We start from the raw sequence: 18,721 nt of genomic DNA, 5'->3' as shown, positions 1-18,721 counted from the left end.
AAAGCTTAGGAGCATCAGAGTGATTATTAATATAACTCTGATTATGTTCATCAGAAAGAAGATAGTCATATACACCTAGGATGGCTTGAAGTTAACTAATCCTTTAAATGAGTACTTTCAGTTTTTAATTTTCCTTAATAATAACATTTTTTTTCATAAATGAGAACTATAACAATATAATTAATTGAATATAATGCTAAAATTGAAATAATTAAAAAAAATATTCAACATCAAATATGAAGAAATCAGTCAACAGAAGATATATTCCTTTATTTTTTTTCTCCATTCTGGCTCTTTTGTCTTTTTTTGTACAAATAAAAAGAAGTTTACTCTTTATATAAAGATATATGTAACTAAGGTGATAAAATACTTTTTTGCTTTGAGTTTGATGTAATGGTGCCACCCAGTGGCTGCTGAGAGAACTTTACAAAGCAAGACATCAGTTCAGTTAGTGGTGAGGGGGCGGGGCCTGGATATGACTGGCCAATCAGTGCTGTTACAGGTTGGAGGTTGCCAGGCAGGCCTGATCCGAGGAGGAGGAGAAGAAGTCGCTGACGCCCTCTTCAGACAGCTGGCCGTACTCGTTGTTGTAGAAGGTTTGGCCTGAGAGTTGGCTGAAGAAGGGTGGGCGTGATGTGCTGATGCTGCCGCTGCTGCTGACGGACAGAGAGCTGATGAGCCGCTCTGTGCTGCGGCCCGCTGACGCACTGAAGAGCAGCATGAGAAACTGTCACTCCAGAGGATGAAAACTAACCAGTCACACATGATAAACCATTCACCTACTTTTTCAACATGGCTCCTCTGTGCTTGTGCTCAAACCTCTCCAGCTCATCTGACGCCAGAACCATCCCACTGTCTGTCTGGCTGTCCTGTAGACACACACAAACCATGCAGATGTTGACATCCTTCAGCCGATAAACACTGTGTATATTTGAGGTCTTAGTCGTACATGATGTGTCTTGTGTGATGTCATTTCCAGAGGAAGCTCCTCGAAGGTCTTCACTCTTGAGTGACACGTGCTGGAGGCTCCGACCATGATACACCCGGAGAAAGGCACGCAGTTGTAATATCTGGACACAGAGAAGCATGTACGTTCATAAACATTTTTGGTCTTGAGATGTTCCCAAGATATCTAATACGTCAGATGTTTTACTGGTTTCATTGTCAGCAAGTCTCTAGCACACATCACATGATTTATCATTCAATGTTTTTAGGTTTGTTCAAATCCTTAACTCAACAAATATGGATTAGCAAACACTATTAACACTAATTTTACTCTATAAAGTTTGCTTTTTCACATTTATAATGCCCCTAAATGATTAAAACTTTGCTGTCGCACAACAGAAAACATCCCTTCTGTCATCTGATTGATAGTTATGATTTTTTTTAAGTATCATGTACAAACGTCCTCCTTTAGCTCTTGTCTTTCTGCAGTGAAATCTACTGATTTTTATTAACTTGTTAACTGTCTCCCCCATTTTTTTTTTTTTTTTAGACATGAAAATGCACTCTCCAAACCTAAATGTTGTAATTCAAGAATATAGACGTAAGGCTGGTATTGTTTTAAAGATGAAATTTGGCAGATTGTTGAAGTGAAATAACTTATGCAAGGGGAAAACAAGTTATAGAAGTTTACGTTTATGAAAATGTAAAATGTAAAAATATAAAATTTTACATCAAATATATATTTTATAAAACAAGTTTTACTCTAAAACTGCAAGGACATCAAAGCCAAAAATCTGAACAAGTTGTGTTCCAAATTTCAGGTTGATATCTCAAAAAATGAGCTTTCAGTAAGATTTTGTTTGGGCGCAGTACCACACTTTTACACTAGATGACACCCAAGCTCCATTACTGACCATATAAGGGCGCCTCCATTTCCATATATGGTTTGAGTGATCTGAACCATATATTTCCATTATTTTCATGCTATTTACGAAGTAGACATCCTATATAGAAGTAGTACGGGAAGAATTTGATATGAATCAAGCCTCTAATAAACATAAAAACAACATGTATGTGGGTTATAGATCGCTGCCACAATCATAAATGTATTTTTTTCTATTAAAAACATTTTCAGACTTTTTTTTTCTCAAAAAATTGAATGGATGTTATTTTTTGAACTCTTTGCATGCAAACAAACATGTTTCAACCAATCTTTAATGATTTTTCATGTTCATCGCTATTTCAAAATAAAGGTCTGAACATGCCTTATGAGTATGAAAATATGCTTGTTGCAAATTGATAAATCACTGCTCATCTGAAAATCAAATATGAAAACTAGAAATTCTAAGCTTTCAAATGATATATAGTTTGTCAGGATTAGTTTAGATTTAGTATAGGATATTACTGTTTTAAATATATAATGGCTGTTGACAGTTAACAGGTTAAGTAAATGTAAGAATAACTTTGATATTGTCAGTAATATTTCAACTGGACTGAAGCAGGTTTACTTGAATATCCAGGCATCATTTATAAGAAAATTAATAAGTATCTAATATGATCATCATCTTTTGAGGAAGGTTTATTTATTCATTTCTCGATCATCATTGTATTGCATTGCATTATGTTTTAAAACTACAGAGCTTTGATCACAAAACATTTAAGCATTTAAATATCATCTTACATATTATTGGCAGATATTGAGTTAGGAGTGATATTTATGTGATTTTAATATCTCATTGATTTACATTACAAGCATCAGAATTTCATCTCACTTTTTGTCCATATATCAGAATCTGCACCAAATTGCATATTTTTGCTCAGTTTGAGCCTCTAAATAAAACTGAGCTGTTTTTCTCATTATATCAGGCTGATCAAATATCAAATATGATACTTAACAAAAAACATGCAAACTTTTAAAAAACATTTATTTTTAAATTTCATCTAAAGGTTCAATTAACTTCCTTTAAAAAAAAAAAAAAATGTGTTTTTTTTTGGCTATAATATGGTGACAGGGTTAATAACACTATAGTCAGTGTAAGTCCATCAGCATGAGTTGAAGGCGAGTGTACCGTGTGGACATTGTGTTGCAGGCGAGTCTGATCTCCTCCTGTGAGGCTGGTCTAGAGGAAGCTTGCGAGAAGCCGTCATCCTCTGAACTCTGAGACACATTGAAAGGGATTTCCTAAAAAAACAAACAAACAGACAATGCATTTCACTTAATCACTAAAATAAATATACACAGATGAGCCAAATCATTAGGACCACCTGCCTAATATACTGTTGGCTTAATATGCTGTTATAATACTTTTATTATAGCATTTATTAGTATTTAAAACAGCATAATCTTAGTTAATGTTATTTTCTAGTTAATGTTTATTAACATTACTAAAATAAAAAGTTGTAATTATCATTTAATGGATCTAAAACTAACAATGATTGGTAGTATTTTTTAATATTAACAAAAAATAATAATGCCTTCTTTAACAAATGTAGCAATTGCTCATTCTCAATCTTAGTTAATGCATTAAGTAACGTTAAAAATGAGACCTTATATAGTGTTACCTGTTGTTGTTTATAATCCATTATAAACATTTTGCTTTATATTATTTGTGTGTTGTATTATTGTATTTAAACATTCAGAGTTCTTAAACCTGTTATACTATGACAACACTTTTTTCGCAACTTATTTCAATATCGTGATAATACCGTATACCGTGATTAAAGCTTCAGCAATTATCGCAACATGAAAATTTGATACCGTCACAGATGCCTACACACAAGCCTTGCCGTTTCAGAGATACTCTAACCCTGTCGCCTTGCCATAACGATTTACCCCCTGTCAAAGTCTCTCAGATCTTTATTCCTGCCCATTTCTCCTGCAACGGATTGTTTGCTATTTTGCTATAATGCTATTTCATGCATTCTGACTTCGGAAGGTCGGAATTCCTTGTACAGCCATTCTCCCGGAAGAGCGTGCACACACACGGCGACCAGAGCCGCCAATCAACGTGCTTCGTTCGGGTTTACGGAAGTCATCGGCAGCGCTGCACAGGACTTGCTTGAGAAAGACTTCGAAATCAACAATGTCACCAAAGAAGTGTTTTTTTGGTTGTGAGGGAAAGATAACCTTGCTTTCCAAAGGACCCAGTGTTCAGTGGAGCTGAGAGATTTGTGCTCATGCATTACATTGATGCGCTCTCGATATTTGTTATTAAAATAACCAATGAAACTGAACTTTTTTGATTGCATTTATCAAATCAAAAGTCTCAGGATCCTCAGGATCGGCGCTTATGGTTTCATAAACAAGGCCCTGTTCTATGCTGGATTTACAGATCGTTTGAAACTGAACGATGGAGCGGTCACAGCGATAATGATCCCGGTCAAGAGTCGGAACAGCAGGTGGAGAGTAAACTGCTTCAAATGTCAACACGAATGTAGTGAATTCATAAATTCATCATTCACTATACGCTATATTCATTATAGTGATTCAAAATGGATAATGCGATGGTGTATTATTGCGTGTTATTTAGCTGACCATTGATAGCTTGCAGATGATCGCTACACGAAAGCTGTGCATGCTCGTGACTCTTCAGCTCCGCTCACACGGCACGCCTCCGGGCGCTCGGCTGTTTTCGGAAAGACTCGGTACAGCGTATGCATCTTTTATAAATATGATAAAACTAAAGACTTTTCGGCGATATGAAGGATGCTAAATTATTCTTTAGGTACTCAAGATCAACATGAGATTGGCCGAAACTGTGTATGATACCCCCCCCCCCTTTAATATGTGGCCTTGTTAGAAGATGATCAACGACATTCGCTTCACTTCATAATATTTTGGCTCAGCATTAACTATAGTATTTTAAACAGCTGCCTTGTAAATATAAAGAAGGTAAAGTGCAATACTCGTATATTATCACTGGATGTGCAGAATCTCACCGGTAGACTGTTTTCCTGGAGCAGATCTCCCAGAATCTCCACCAGAGCTGGAAACGTGGGTCTCTCCCTGGGCTCGCCCTGCCAGCAGGCCAACATGATGCCGTATCTGCCAGAACACGCATCACACGTCAGAGTCTAATCACGGTATGACATCATCAGTCTGATTAGCGACACACACAATCATCAGGCTCACATTTCAGGGGACGCGTTGTCTGGTGCCCTCATCCTGGTACCGTCTTTAAGTCGTTTGCAGAAGTCTTCGTCAATCTGGATGCCCGGGTATGGAGACGCTCCTGACGGGACATGGTACAGTCAAGACTCCGTAAAGGTTATATAAATAAAGCACTACTGCTGAAGACTCTCACCCAGAGAGAAAATCTCCCAGAGCAGCACTCCGAACGACCAGACGTCACTCTGACTGGTGTAAACCTTATCGAAGATGCTCTCCGGAGCCATCCACTTCAGAGGCAGTCTGGCCTGTCGAGACAGATAACATTATACCAATAATAGAGCCTGTGAGAGAACACTCTCTTACCATGATCCTTGAGCTGATGTGATTTGCAGTAGGTCAAGCATTCATCAATGCCTCTCATAGACATAACCTCGCTGCTTCATTCTGAGTATGTCATGCACAATACTGCTGCTGTTTTCTGTATTCTGTTGAATGTTGCTGTGGCCTTTACTGAAACGCTGAATCTCCCTTTCCCCGCCTCTTATAGACTGACTCTTGTGCACTGGAGATCTTTCTGGATCATGCTCATTCTAATAGTTGAAGGGTTTCTCTTACGTTGCCTTTCCGCACGTAGTCAGGGTCTTTGTAGATGTCGCGCGCTAAACCAAAGTCACAGATCTTCACCACGTTGCTCTCGGACAGGAGGATGTTGCGGGCCGCCAGGTCTCGATGAATACACTGCCACAATCAGAGCCAAACCAAGATCAGTGTCCGCATCCATAACTTACTTCACAATAGGTCAGCAAATCTAAACTAGAGAGTGAAGTTCGTCGGGGACATACTTTTATGTCGGCTTGACAAAGCCTTGTCTGAAAGTTTGAAAGTTTTATAAGCTTCCCAGTATGTTTTATCATGTTGCTTGTGAATTTTATAATGTGGTTAGCATGTCTTAGCATTTGTCTATCATGTTTTTATGGAGCCCCGGACATGACATGCAGGAAAAAAATAGTAGTCTATTTTTTAAATCGAGGGAATGAATTAGTAAATCGTGCGCACAATTACATTTTTTTTCTTGCGTGTCATGTGCGGGGCTCCGTATGTTTTATCTAATTGTTAACATTTTTTATTTTGTTGCTAGTGTTATTACCATTTGGCTAGCATGTCTGAGCACATTGCTAGCTGTTTTTAGCACGTTGCTGGCATGAATTAGCATTTCGTTAGCATGAATTAGCATGCTAACAGCATTCTTAATCATGTTACCAATGTTTTACCATGTTACTAACATGCAAATTACCATGTTAATAGCATGTTTTAACACTACCATAATTTACCATGTTGATAGCATGATTTTGCATTTTTCTAGCATTATTTAGCATTTCGCTAACATAAATTTGTATGTTCCTTGCATGATTTAACATGCTGTTATCTTTGTTTTGTTTTAGCATTTTGCTAACATGAATTAGCATTCTGGTAACATGTTATCACTTTGCTAACATGATTTAGCATGTTTGCTAACATAAACTTGCATGTTCCTAGCATGATTTAACATGCTGTTAACCTTGTTTTGATTTAGCATTTTGTTAACACGATTTAGCATTTTGTTAACATAATTTAATATTTGCTAGCATGATTTAACATGTTGCTAACATGAATAGTTGTTTTGCTGAATATGTTGCTTGCATAACTTAGCATCCTGCTAGAATTTTTTTTGTATTTTGCTAACATGTTTCCTAGCATGTTTTAACCATAGACTGTAAAAAAAGATGGACAGCACGTCTCCGTTTCCTTCCACTGTAATGAAACCAGAATATCCCAGTTGCCAATAATGGTGACTGAAATACTTTGGTTTAACTTTTCACTTGGTTTTAACACATTGCTAACATGAATTAGCACGCTAATAGCATGTTTTAGCACATTGCTAACATAAATTGACATGTTACCATGTTTTAGCACAATGCTAGCATGTCCTAAGCTATTTGCTAGGCTTTGCTAGTGATAGATACCTGGTGGATGAAGTTTAATAGTACTTTATCAGAGATCTAAAGTTCACTGATCCATAATCTATAAACCGATAAACGCGAGTTTGAGTGGGAAGAAGTAATAACATTAATGTACCTTACGAGATGCCAGAAATTCCATTCCTCGTGCGACCTGAAAGCTGTAGCATATCAGATCCTCTATCGTGAGCGGCGTCTTCCACAGATCATCCACTGCAGCCGCGGAAAGAACAACACAAGAAAACATGATGATCCACTGATATATTTTTTTCTTCAGAAATATCATATTTTATCCATTAAGAAAATGCATACTATAATCTCACACAAATATTTTATGCACCATTTTTCAGTTTGCTTGAAATTGCCTTTATGTCATTACAGTTTTTTGCAATGTCTACTTTTTGAAGCGAGTGGGTCTTGAGTTCAAAATAATGAATAAAAATGTTAGAACTTTATTTAAATACCTTAGAAACATAAAAATTAAATTTTATTGCAAATAAGAAAATATTAAATTTTACGCGGTTTTCCCGTGGAATTGGGCTACTTTTACACTGTTGCCGCAGGTAGATTTTCATGTCCGTGGGTTGAATCGACCCAAAATAATGTGATATTTAGTCCCTGGAATGCGAATTTTACCGTGGGACCCCTCTGAAATGCCATTGGGCTAGTTTTGAGGAGCAATCGGGCAGGGTTTGGGCAACCCTGACTATGTTACTAACCGAACACCCACCTGAAAACTAAAAAATGGTTTATCCCAAAACCACATGAAAACCATTTTGTTCCGTGGTGTATATTTTGAACACATTATGGTAAATGTCTTTTCAATAGGCGATGACCTATTGTCAAGGAGTATATTAACTACCTGTCAATTATGTACAGTATATATGTTTATATCTCTTTATATATTGTGCTGTGAGCTCTCACCACGAGACTGCACCGGAGGGTTGATGCTGGAGGAGGTGGAGGGTAGATGTTCACACTGACCCACCTGACCCGCTTCTATCATTCGTCGCACCTGACTCTGGGTTTTAGGAGAACGATCCTGCAAACACAAGCTTGTGTTAAACTAGATCACATTTGAGTTATTACTGATAGTAGTGCATATAAATGTATTTCATCATGTTATATAACTGACTCTCTCTCACCCTGTATGGTAAGAAAAACTCTCTCTTGGTGCGCAGGAAGTTGGAGAGATTTCCATATTTACAGTATTCCACTATAACCATGAGAGGACCTGATAATCAGATTAAGAATAGAGGGTTAGAAAGGATTACACAGCAAAATCAGCTCTGCTCAGAGTACATATGGTCCCTCTCTAAATATTGTTAAAATAACACTAAAGCAGAGTTAAAGTTATTGAGATAATTAATCGATTAATTAAGTGATGATTGTGCATTAGTGATGAACACCTGCTGCTAACAAGCAGAATCACTGGAGAGAAGAGGAAACACAAGAACTACAACTGACTTCAGCCACAGGATTATTAATTGCTTAATTATCTCATTAACTTTAACTCTGCTTCAGTGTTACTTTAACACTATTTAGAGAGGGACCATATGTACTCTGAGCAGAGCTGATTTAACTCCAATAAATCCAAATAATGGTGCATCCATACCGCTGGGTTTGGTACACGCTCCAAGAAGGTTGACCACATTGAGATGGTTTCCAATATGAATGAGGATCTTCAGTTCTGACATCAGCGCTTTGTGTTCGCTGGCCGTGGCTCCCTCTGTCATATACAACACTTCAGTAAACGTATGTGAAAGTCAATGGACAATACAGTTTATGGGAAAGACCGAACCTTTCAGCATCTTGACAGCCACTGTGTTGGAAGAGGATTTCTTGTCGTGTCCAAAGATAGAAGCTTCAATCACCTTCCCGAAAGCTCCATGCCCGAGCACCTTCCCTGCAAACATGGAGACAGAATACATGTAGAAAACTGAAACACGGAGCACAACAGACTATATGCTTCTTTAAATCGCTGCCTTTGCTTTGATGAGATTTATTGCCATTTCAGTTTCATTTAAAATAACTGCAGTTTTTCTGTTTTAATGTTACATTTGATGAGCTTTTCATCATCATCTCACAAACGCCCTACAGTTCCCTCAAAAATCCCCATTTGGGAAACACTTTGAGAGTCACATTCCCATAGGATTCCTAAACTCAGATTAAGCCTAATGTTGAATTAAGGCTCCCCTGAAAATATCTAAAAAACCACTTTACTTCTGGGATACAAGCCATGAATGTTCTTTATTTGGACACGAGTTGAATCCTATATCAGAGTTGTTGAAAAGAAGGATCTGTGAGAGTACCGAGATGCAGTCTGTCTCTGGATATCTCCCACTGGCTGGAGTCGTAAGGCAGGTATTCACACTGCTCCTCAAGCGGCACTTCCCCAGGGTCCATGATGATGGACAGATATCCTGTCTTGATATCGGCCGGGTTCACCTGCAGGACAACATCATAGCAATTACTGCCGGATGATACCACAGCCTATAAGAGCAGAGAAACGGTGAGCCCGAGGCTTGCAGAATTGCTGACTCTGCTACTCATATTTTGCAATGAAGGCAATGCATTGTTGATGTTATTGCATTTTCTTACTGAAAAGCCTTGCAGACATCAAATATGCTCCATGAATTGCTACACTCTTGAATAGAGCAGTATGTATTGAGCTGTTGTGAAGTGAAATATGCTGAACCGACCCGCTTCACGTTGCAGAAGATGACGAGGAGAAGGACCCAGAAGAAGATGGCGATGACTCCCGTCCCGATCAGAATCACTATTTCTACATTCGTCTTGTCATCAGAGCCTGGCAAATAAAACGAGCTTATAATTAAATATGAAAGCTCACATCTTCTGAATATTATTTAAAATTATTTTTCTAAGTACATGCATGTAAAAGATCCAATGAGCTAAAGTTTGTTTTTGCTAAATCAAAGTGTGACAAATGTGTTTTTTTTTTGCCAATTTGTTGCTTGTTTTTCCTCAAAGAAATTCTATAAAATTATGTTTCATTTACTAATATTATGTAAAGGGGATTTAAATATTGGCTGTTACAGTTATCTAAAACATACCCAATGTACTGCTTTTACGATATTTTTATGTATTTCATGATTGTAATATTAAAATATTTTAATAAACAACTATTTAAATGGTAAAGAAGAGATGCATGAAGGTTATAAAAGACTAAATGCGTAGACTGGCTAGGGTAGAGTTAGGGTGTAGTACTTAAAATTAGCTTATGAATACTTAAGAATAGAAGTCAATGGGTGAAGCCCATAATATAAAACAAAAGTGTGTGTGTTAGTCTGTGTATGAGCTTGTAATGTTCCACTAAATAACTTCAACTGAAGGGCAAGGCAAAATTCTGAACTGTACACTACAGCGCCACCTAACGCCCGAGAGAGAGGATCTCACCGATGACGGACACCACGGCGGAGGAATTAATACAGCCCCTCTGGTTGCAGGCGGTGCAGGTGTACAGACCGGCGTCTTCCTCTCGCACTCGCTGAATGCTGAGAGTCCGATTGGAGTCCAGAAGGAGGATCCCTGGACACATCCACAAAACGATCAAACACACAATCTGCCAGCCAATTTCTTACAGCTTTCTTCTGTTTTCTGAACTGTAAGTTCTGCAAGAATTTGTTATAGAGCCTGTGATATTCATCAACACCTTCAGAAAATAACAAAGAATGATAAACGTTGATCACTAAATGATAACTAACGTTGTAGTTTGCGCCATTGCTTAGGCAAAGCAATCTGTCAATCGAACAGAAAACATGCCAAAAAGAACAATTTTTGGTTCCCCAAAGAACCTTTCAGTGGTTTAAAGTTCTTAAAAGAGCCATTATTCTCTTGTGAAGAACATTTAAAAAAAATTAAAGAAGCTTTTCCTACTATAAATAAGCTTTTGAAAGTTTTCAATCGTCCAATCACTAAAATCAAATCCTGCGAGTCGCCTGCCACAATTTAAGTCAGCCACAGCTAATTAATACCATTTTACCATTTAAAACATAACATAAATATTATCAAATTATTTATATAACAATATAATCCTCATTATAATGGACCTCATTTAAGCTGCCCTTTTAATGTCACGTATACTAAATGATAATAATAGTCAAATAATTGAGTCATGAGTATAATCATCAAATACTAGCCACATGGGTTGATTGACTTCACTGGATTTCACAATCTCTAAAAATGTCTGTGGTTTTGCTATGGATAGATTCAGATACTTTAACACACTCCAGTCACTCACTCCTGCTAACAGCTACCTCTTGAACTCAGTTTGCTCCCGTATATTATATCCTCCCCATAACACCTTTCCACAAACGGTACATGCACTGCATGTGAATTCACTTACAGCCCACATACATTCCCAGAGCTGTATATATATATATGTGCGCTATTGTAGCGCAGTCCAACGGCCCACCCAGACCTCCGGCACATTAGCGTGAATGTGCTTTACTTCAGTGCTGGAGTTCAATTTAGTGTGTGAGAAAGAGAGTGTTAGTATATGTGCTCATGAATAAGTGTGTTCCTATTCAAATGTGCTAAGCTAGAGGGGATTGCTGTGGTGTGTATAATGTAATCTGTAATGGGATCGTTTTTGAATAGTACATTTATGTTAATTTGAAGGAGGGCTGAGCAACATGCAGAGAAATGGAGAGAGAATCGAATTAAAGAAAATAGTGTGCATTTAAACCAGTTTCTATACCTATTGATTACTTCATAATCACATATCCTGACAAATGTTTTTTGCTTTCCTAAGCAAACACCCTAGTCTCCTTTATATTAGGTGTCTTTACTACTGTATACTGGCAAAAAAAAAATGTTAACTGCATGTGACATTTTTTGGTATAATGTACTTATTGTGTTGATGTTGTATTGCAAAACTCTTGTGCTGCTATTGAGATGGATATAGGTAAGGTTAGGTGGTATGGGTAGGTTTAAGGGTGCACTCATCATTATCGGCTGATAATTGGTTTATATCGGTTTATATAGATTTAAGGGGGCAGCAGCGTCATTACAGAACTTAAAGGGTTAGTTCACCCAAAAATGAAAATAATGTCATTAATTACTCACCCTCATGTCGTTCCAAACCCGTAAGACCTTCGTTCATCTACACAAATTAAGATATTTTTGATGAAATCCGATGGCTCAGTGAGGCCTGAGCAATGACATTTCCTCTCTCAAGATGTACTAAAAACACATTTAAATCAGTTCATGTGAGTACAGTGGTTCAATATTAACCAGAATATTTTTGGTGTACCAAAAAACAAAATAAGGACTTATATAGTGATGGCCGATTTCAAAACTCTGCTTCAGGAAGCTTCAGAGCGTTATGAATCTTTTGTGTCGAATCATGATTCGAATCGCGTGTCAAACTGCTGAATTCACATGACTTTGGCGCTCCGAACCACTGATTTGATTCATAACGCTCCGAAGCTTCCTGAAGCAGTGTTTTGAAATCGGCCATCACTATATAAGTCCTTATTTTGTTTTTTGGTACACCAAAAATATTCTGGTTAATACTGAACCACTGTACTCACATGAACTGATTTAAATGTGTTTTTAGTACATCTTGAGAGAGGAAATGTCATTGCTCAGGCCTCACTGAGCCATCGGATTTCATCAAAAAAATATCTTAATTTGCATTCCGAAGATTAACGAAGGATGTGGAACGGCATGAGGGTGAGTAATTAATGACATTACATTAATTTTTGGGTGAACTAACCCTTTAATAATTACAGCTGTAATTACACGCAAGCATTTTTTTCATGTAAGTAAGTGCATCAATGATTCATTTAAACATTAGTACATAGTAGTTAAAGACACCTAGTATCTAGCTCTGCTGTTATGAGTGACTAACCTGATATCTGATGGAGGGATTGGTTATCTTTAGACCAGGACAGCTGGGGAGACGGCGTGCCCTCGACATCACACTCCATCTGCAGAGACTCGCTCACATTCACCGTCTGATTGATGGGGTTTTGACGGTATCGAGGAGCCTCCAGTGCTGAGAGAGAGAGAGAGAAAAGGCCTGCAGATATTGTACTGTGTACAAATGAAACTGGCCATCTAGATTTGACCTCTGAATGAGCTTCACCTTTGACTGGGATGTACTTGCGGTGGCAGTGTTTCTTCCCACTGTGCCGGTTCTGCACCTCACACACGTAGTTTCCCTCGTCCTGCAGCTGGATTCTGGGAATGGTGAGCTCCAGGACCCAGTTGTTGCTGGCGGTCTGGAAGGACAGTTTCCCGCCCAGAGACTCGGCGTACTGGTGCAGACTCTTGCAGTCCAGCTCTGGAGGAACGGCCTGCGGGTCCAGACGGTACCAGCGCAGGTTCTCGTAGGTGTAGTTATCTGCGTTACACTTCAGCCGTACCAGATCCTGCTCCAGAGGATCCTCGGAGGGCTCCATCTCTATCCCGAAGCCTTCTGGGATAGCTGAATAGAAAAGGAATCCATTACAAGCTGAAAAACTTTTTTTCATAGCTTTTGTGATGTTATTGAAGATCCAAACAGCTTTCTTTGGCACAAGTGACTCACTGATTACGTAGAAATAAATCAATCGTTCATCTTTTCCCACTTTGTTCTCTGCCGAGCACTTGTACATGGCTGACACATTGGCGATCTGAATAACCACACGGCCGACAGTCTGTGAAAACAACGCAAACCATTTCAAATAATGACTGACTTTAATATGAATCACAGCAGAAAGACATTGTTGAAGGAATAGTTCTTCATCATGTTGTTGAACACAAAAGAAGATCGATGGGGTTTAATCTTCTTGCGTTTAACAGAATAAAGGGGTTTAGAGTGATGACAAAATGTCCACTTTAAGCTGTATCACTCTCGCCACTCCCAGGGTCACACACAGGAAATGACCTCACAGGTGTGACAGAAAACAGGAAGCGAGTGCTGTGTTAATGTGTGTTTATTCCCTCTCCGTCCAGGAAGCAAGAACTGGACGATGGGTTTAAATATTTCGAAAGTGGAAATGTAACGCATTCGCCCTCCACCTCCCTCACCCTGAATGTCAAGTTTCGGATATCTGGCGGCACATAAAAACGCTCAGGGTTCAGGCTGCGGGCACATAAATTTGTTTCAGACATTTATGGGAAATCTTCAGGAAATAAGAATAATTCAAACAGGAAGTTAAACCTTTTCTTTCCCATCCACCATCTCAGTTAAAGTCTCGATGCTCTCAATCGGATTGACAGCCTGTTCGGGATCCAGATCTATCCAGTTCTGACAGATGGGAATCTTGTCTCGCTGGCCCCTTCGACCCCTGTGAAAATGTAAACACGACTGTGATTAACATCGTAGGAGGTCAGATTTACAATGATATCGTTTCTCTTTGTCGATATTGTTATATAGCTGTGGTGTGGATTATTATTATTCATGATTATTATTATTATCGTTGATTATGATTTCACTTTTTTAACTTTAGTTAGTGTGCAATGTTGCTGTTTGATCATAAACAACATCTGCAAAGTTACGACGCTCAAAGTTCAATGCAAAGGAGATATTTTCTACAACAAACGGCTGGTAGGTACAACAAGGGTTAGTGACATCAAAAACCCTAAAATTTACATAAACCCCGCCCCTGAGAACACACAACAAAGGGGGCGGGGCCATGTTGGGCTGCTTTAGAGAAGAGGAAGAGTTGTTGTAGTCGAGTGTTGTTGACATGCCGTCATTTTACGCCAAACGAGGGTCAATTCAACACAAAAGATGAACATGACGGCACATGCTTGTGGATGAGTTGAATCAACTCCACAGCAACTACATCAATTTATCCACTAACCATTCAGAAACGTCTAAAAGTTGTAACTTCTTCCTGAGTCTCTCCATCAGTGTCGACTCCGGTTTGAACAATGTAAGGCTGAACACTTTCCTCATTTTGGCTGCGTGAGATTCTCCAGCTTTGTTGTTGATGAGCTGTTAAAGCTCCGCCCTCTTCTGGAAAGCAGCAGCTCATTTGCATTTAAAGGGACACACACAAAAACGGCGTGTTTTTGCTCACGCCCAAATAGGGGCAAATTTGACAAGTTATAATAAATGATCTGTGGGGGATTTTGAGCTGAAACTTCACAGACACATTCTGGGCGACCTGTCTGAATGTTTCAGCTGACACCTAAACCGGACTCTAGAAGCAGCTCAAACCGCACAGCAGATCCGAGCCGTCCTCTTTCAGGGCCAGAGGATGCTTAAATGCCGCCTGTCTCCGTGTTTCCTGTTGTTTAGACGACAAGCCTCTGCCCTTCACACTGTGCTCTCTCCGAGCAGAACACTATAAATAACCCGAACGCCCTCCTAACCTCTCCACCTTCCCCAGCTGCCTTATCTCCAGTCAACACGGAAGAAAAGCTGCCACCGCGCCGGCTGCTCAGCCTCTACTGCCGAGAAAATAAACAACGCTTCTGAAAACATGGGAAAAAGCGTCTCCGACCGGTAAGAGAGCGCGGGCACGTCGCCAAAAGGGACAAAGACTATCCACTCTGAACTCAACGTGAACCGCGAGCGCTCGCGTTTGACATTCAATGCTGATTTCGACAGCTTCGCCAGATCAGCTAATACTCCCATTGATCTAGTTCTGACGCTCAGAGCGGCACTATCCTGAGACTTGAGATGTTTGGAGTGCCTCTTAACTTCTTTACTAAATGCATACATGCATGTGTTCAGCCCTGTGACAGGCAGATGTTTGCAGGTGTCTTACGGGGCTCTGCGGCTGCTGTTGAGACTGCAGGGGCTCCAGGGCCTCCACTGCCAGCTGATGGAGGCTGGAGGGCTGCCGGTGGCGGTGCAGGTGAGGGTCTGTCGGCTGCCCTTCCTGTAGGGGTTTGTGGGAGTAGCTGCTTCCTTCTCATGGATCTGAGGAGGAACTGCACATGCAGACCAAATGTAAGACAGTTTAGAATAATGCATTAGTTAACATTAGCTGTGTTTCCATCCAAATTTAACTGGAATATGGCATAAAACATTTGCGAATAAAGCAGCATTTCCATCCCATGTGTTCAAGAGAACAAAATCATCTCTTCCTGGTGCAAAATCTCAGTAATAAAATGTAAGTTGCTTCAATCTAACTCTTTCTCCTCCATCATAAATGAGTTTGTCTCAGAGCGTCAGACGAAACACAATAAACGCTGTCATGTTTGCGTTCGGATGCTGGTGTTTGGGAACACAAAGATGCTTCTGGAGGGATTCTGATGACAGACTTTGACTCAGGCGTTTCAGAACCACCAAACCAACATTTGAGATGCTTTGATGCGATTGGTCCACTGGTTATCCAATCACAGTCTCTGCTGAGGAAAAGTCACATGAGGTTTTTGCTGGATTTATTCAGTAAATGTGTTTCCATTGTAGTTTATGCACGTCTTCTTATCGGACTCAAATGAGCACAGGCTTTTTATGTGCATTTTTAGAATTTATGTGCATCTTTTTTTGCGTTTTTGAAATTTGAAATTCGCATAGATATGTTCTACTTGATGAATCAGCCCTTCTAGCACCTACAATCTCTCAGTTTCTAGCTCAGGTTTTTAACCACTAAGCTACTCCAACCCTGATTACTATATAATAATGGATCAACCTGATATTAAACTGCAAATATCTCATAGAAACCTCTATCACACATTGAGGCAGTTACCGTTGATGATGAGAGTGAAGTTGAGTCTTTTCTCCAGGGCTGCAGGCGTGTTTTTCAGGACCAGCATGTATTCTCCAGCGTCCTGCTTACACACGTCTCTGATCTCCAGAGCCTGCTGCTGCACCTTAAACCTGCTGAACTCTGGCCATCTGGTGACCTGTCTGCCGTTCTTATACCTGCACACACACACACACAGATCATCTACCAAATATCACTGTCTGGAGGAATGCAGGCATAATCATGACTATTTTTAAAGAAAACATGAAACTGTCAGTCATGAGTTTCCCTGTCATTGCTTTGCCTGAGTTCTAGCTCGTAGTTTGTTGTCATGGTTTCTGATTAGTGCACACCTGTTCCTTGTTTGGTTAATTATCACTGCTGTGTATTTAAGCCCTCAATGCATCGTTAATGGTTAACACGTGTGGTGTTCTACGTTCTTGATGTTTATTAAAAGTCTATTTATCATTCAGTCTGCATCACACATCTTGTCTTTGGATTATTACGACACACACCCATGTTTTTCAAAACTTTGAATCAATTGAACCAGTTGCTTCGCAAAATGATTCACTGTTTCGAATGACTCAAAACGCCACATACTGGTCAGAACAGTGTAAATGCAGCAAAAACAACCCAAACATGCATAAAAATAGCTTTTACAAACCAGTTACAAATGTTTTATTGATGTTGTAATTTATTAAATGCAATCAACAGTATTAAGTGTCTGTATAATATGTGTTATTTTACTAAATTGTATGGCTTGTTTTACATGACATTGAAAGAAAATGGTAACTTAAACATGATAACATCTAAATTAACTGGTTCTATTCAAGTCAACTTCGTTTATCAGGCCAGTAAGAGATTATTAACTAAAACACTTCCTTTTTATTATTCAAATGTGTAAATTAATATGTATACAAACCTCTAAAAGTCATATGGACACTGTTTCATGCGTTCACAGAAATCATCGCCCCCCCTAGTGGTGAACCATTGACATTTCAAAACGTTTGAAACACTAATGACATAACGAAGCCCCGTTTACTGAAATCACGTGACTTTGGCAGTATGATCCGCATTCCAAATCACTGATTCAAATCAAATGATTTGCAAAGGTTTTGAAGCAGTGTTTTCACTATGTGACAGTAAAATTTGACTTTCCTTTCTGAGAAATCAGGATATTCAACAATAAAAAATATATATATGTGGCTAGATTTTATCCATTAACAATTTAATGGATGGTGAAAAGTGTATTTATTTGAGGGTTTGTTGACGTCAGCCGAAAAGCAAAGCTGTTTACATGATATGAAAAATGCGTTCAGAATATAGTATGAAGAACAGGGTTCACTTACCATTGAGTTTCAGGTACAGGGTATGCCGACACCTTCACGGGCAGCCGGACAGATTTCTGTCCCTCCTTCGCCTCGATAACCGATCCATTCCTGTAGTCCAAGCTGATGAACGGCTTCTCTGTTTGGAAATATGGAAGAAGAGTTGTTACATCAGCACATTGAAATAAAAAAAAAACATGATAACATCAAAATTAACTGTTCCTATTCAAGTCAAAAATAATATTTAATTTAGTTGAATCAACCAAAATGCATTAATTTATACCAACAAAATAAAAAAAAAACAAGTTAAAAAAACTCTTTTAACAATGTTGTATTTAACTACAAATCACATTTTACATTATTTAAGTTTACAGCAGTACCAGAATAGATTGCATTATCTGTGGCCTACCGTGAACTATAACTACAGTAGTAAGCTGTCGTTTCTTCTCCACGGTGCTGGCGGAGCAGGTGTAGTATCCGCTATCGTCCACACGGACGCTCTGGATCGTGAGGATACTAGAGGCCTCCGTGGCGTCTTCCAGGATGTTACGCACAGGTTGAAAACTGGCCAGCCTGTTCTCCTGTGCCAAAACATCTCTGATTAATGGTGTCTGGATTTGTTGTGTACACTTAGTGCAATTAAAATACTACATACTATCACATAACTAGCTGTTCCCTCATTTTCAA

The 18,721-nt window shown here is 39.0% G+C and overlaps 1 protein-coding gene across 2 annotated transcripts in view; it reads right to left on the bottom strand.

Moving 5' to 3' along the window:
• Positions 1-255: 255 nt before the first annotated feature.
• Positions 256-18,721, bottom strand: part of flt4 (fms related receptor tyrosine kinase 4) — a 51,130-nt gene continuing 32,664 nt past the window's right edge. Inside the window, exons 7-30 of one of the 2 annotated variants that reach the window (XM_067384751.1) lie at positions 18,444-18,615; positions 18,056-18,173; positions 16,710-16,885; positions 15,783-15,948; positions 14,225-14,351; positions 13,610-13,718; positions 13,166-13,507; positions 12,929-13,075; positions 10,471-10,602; positions 9,756-9,862; positions 9,366-9,501; positions 8,855-8,959; positions 8,669-8,782; positions 8,199-8,287; positions 7,978-8,095; positions 7,172-7,266; positions 5,672-5,794; positions 5,250-5,361; positions 5,078-5,177; positions 4,885-4,990; positions 3,015-3,127; positions 950-1,070; positions 784-869; positions 256-707 (exon numbers count right to left, since the gene is read on the bottom strand). In XM_067384751.1, the coding sequence (XP_067240852.1) occupies positions 497-707; positions 784-869; positions 950-1,070; positions 3,015-3,127; positions 4,885-4,990; positions 5,078-5,177; positions 5,250-5,361; positions 5,672-5,794; positions 7,172-7,266; positions 7,978-8,095; positions 8,199-8,287; positions 8,669-8,782; positions 8,855-8,959; positions 9,366-9,501; positions 9,756-9,862; positions 10,471-10,602; positions 12,929-13,075; positions 13,166-13,507; positions 13,610-13,718; positions 14,225-14,351; positions 15,783-15,948; positions 16,710-16,885; positions 18,056-18,173; positions 18,444-18,615 (3,225 nt within the window). In that variant the 3' untranslated portion in view covers positions 256-496. The remainder of the gene's footprint in view (positions 708-783; positions 870-949; positions 1,071-3,014; positions 3,128-4,884; positions 4,991-5,077; positions 5,178-5,249; positions 5,362-5,671; positions 5,795-7,171; positions 7,267-7,977; positions 8,096-8,198; positions 8,288-8,668; positions 8,783-8,854; positions 8,960-9,365; positions 9,502-9,755; positions 9,863-10,470; positions 10,603-12,928; positions 13,076-13,165; positions 13,508-13,609; positions 13,719-14,224; positions 14,352-15,782; positions 15,949-16,709; positions 16,886-18,055; positions 18,174-18,443; positions 18,616-18,721) is intronic. The other variant, XM_067384760.1, reaches the window with a different exon arrangement.

The sequence above is a fragment of the Chanodichthys erythropterus genome, chromosome 1, assembly GCF_024489055.1.
Source record: "Chanodichthys erythropterus isolate Z2021 chromosome 1, ASM2448905v1, whole genome shotgun sequence".
Classification (NCBI taxonomy): Eukaryota; Metazoa; Chordata; class Actinopteri; order Cypriniformes; family Xenocyprididae; genus Chanodichthys; species Chanodichthys erythropterus.
This window is presented reverse-complemented; position numbering and strand designations above follow the sequence as displayed.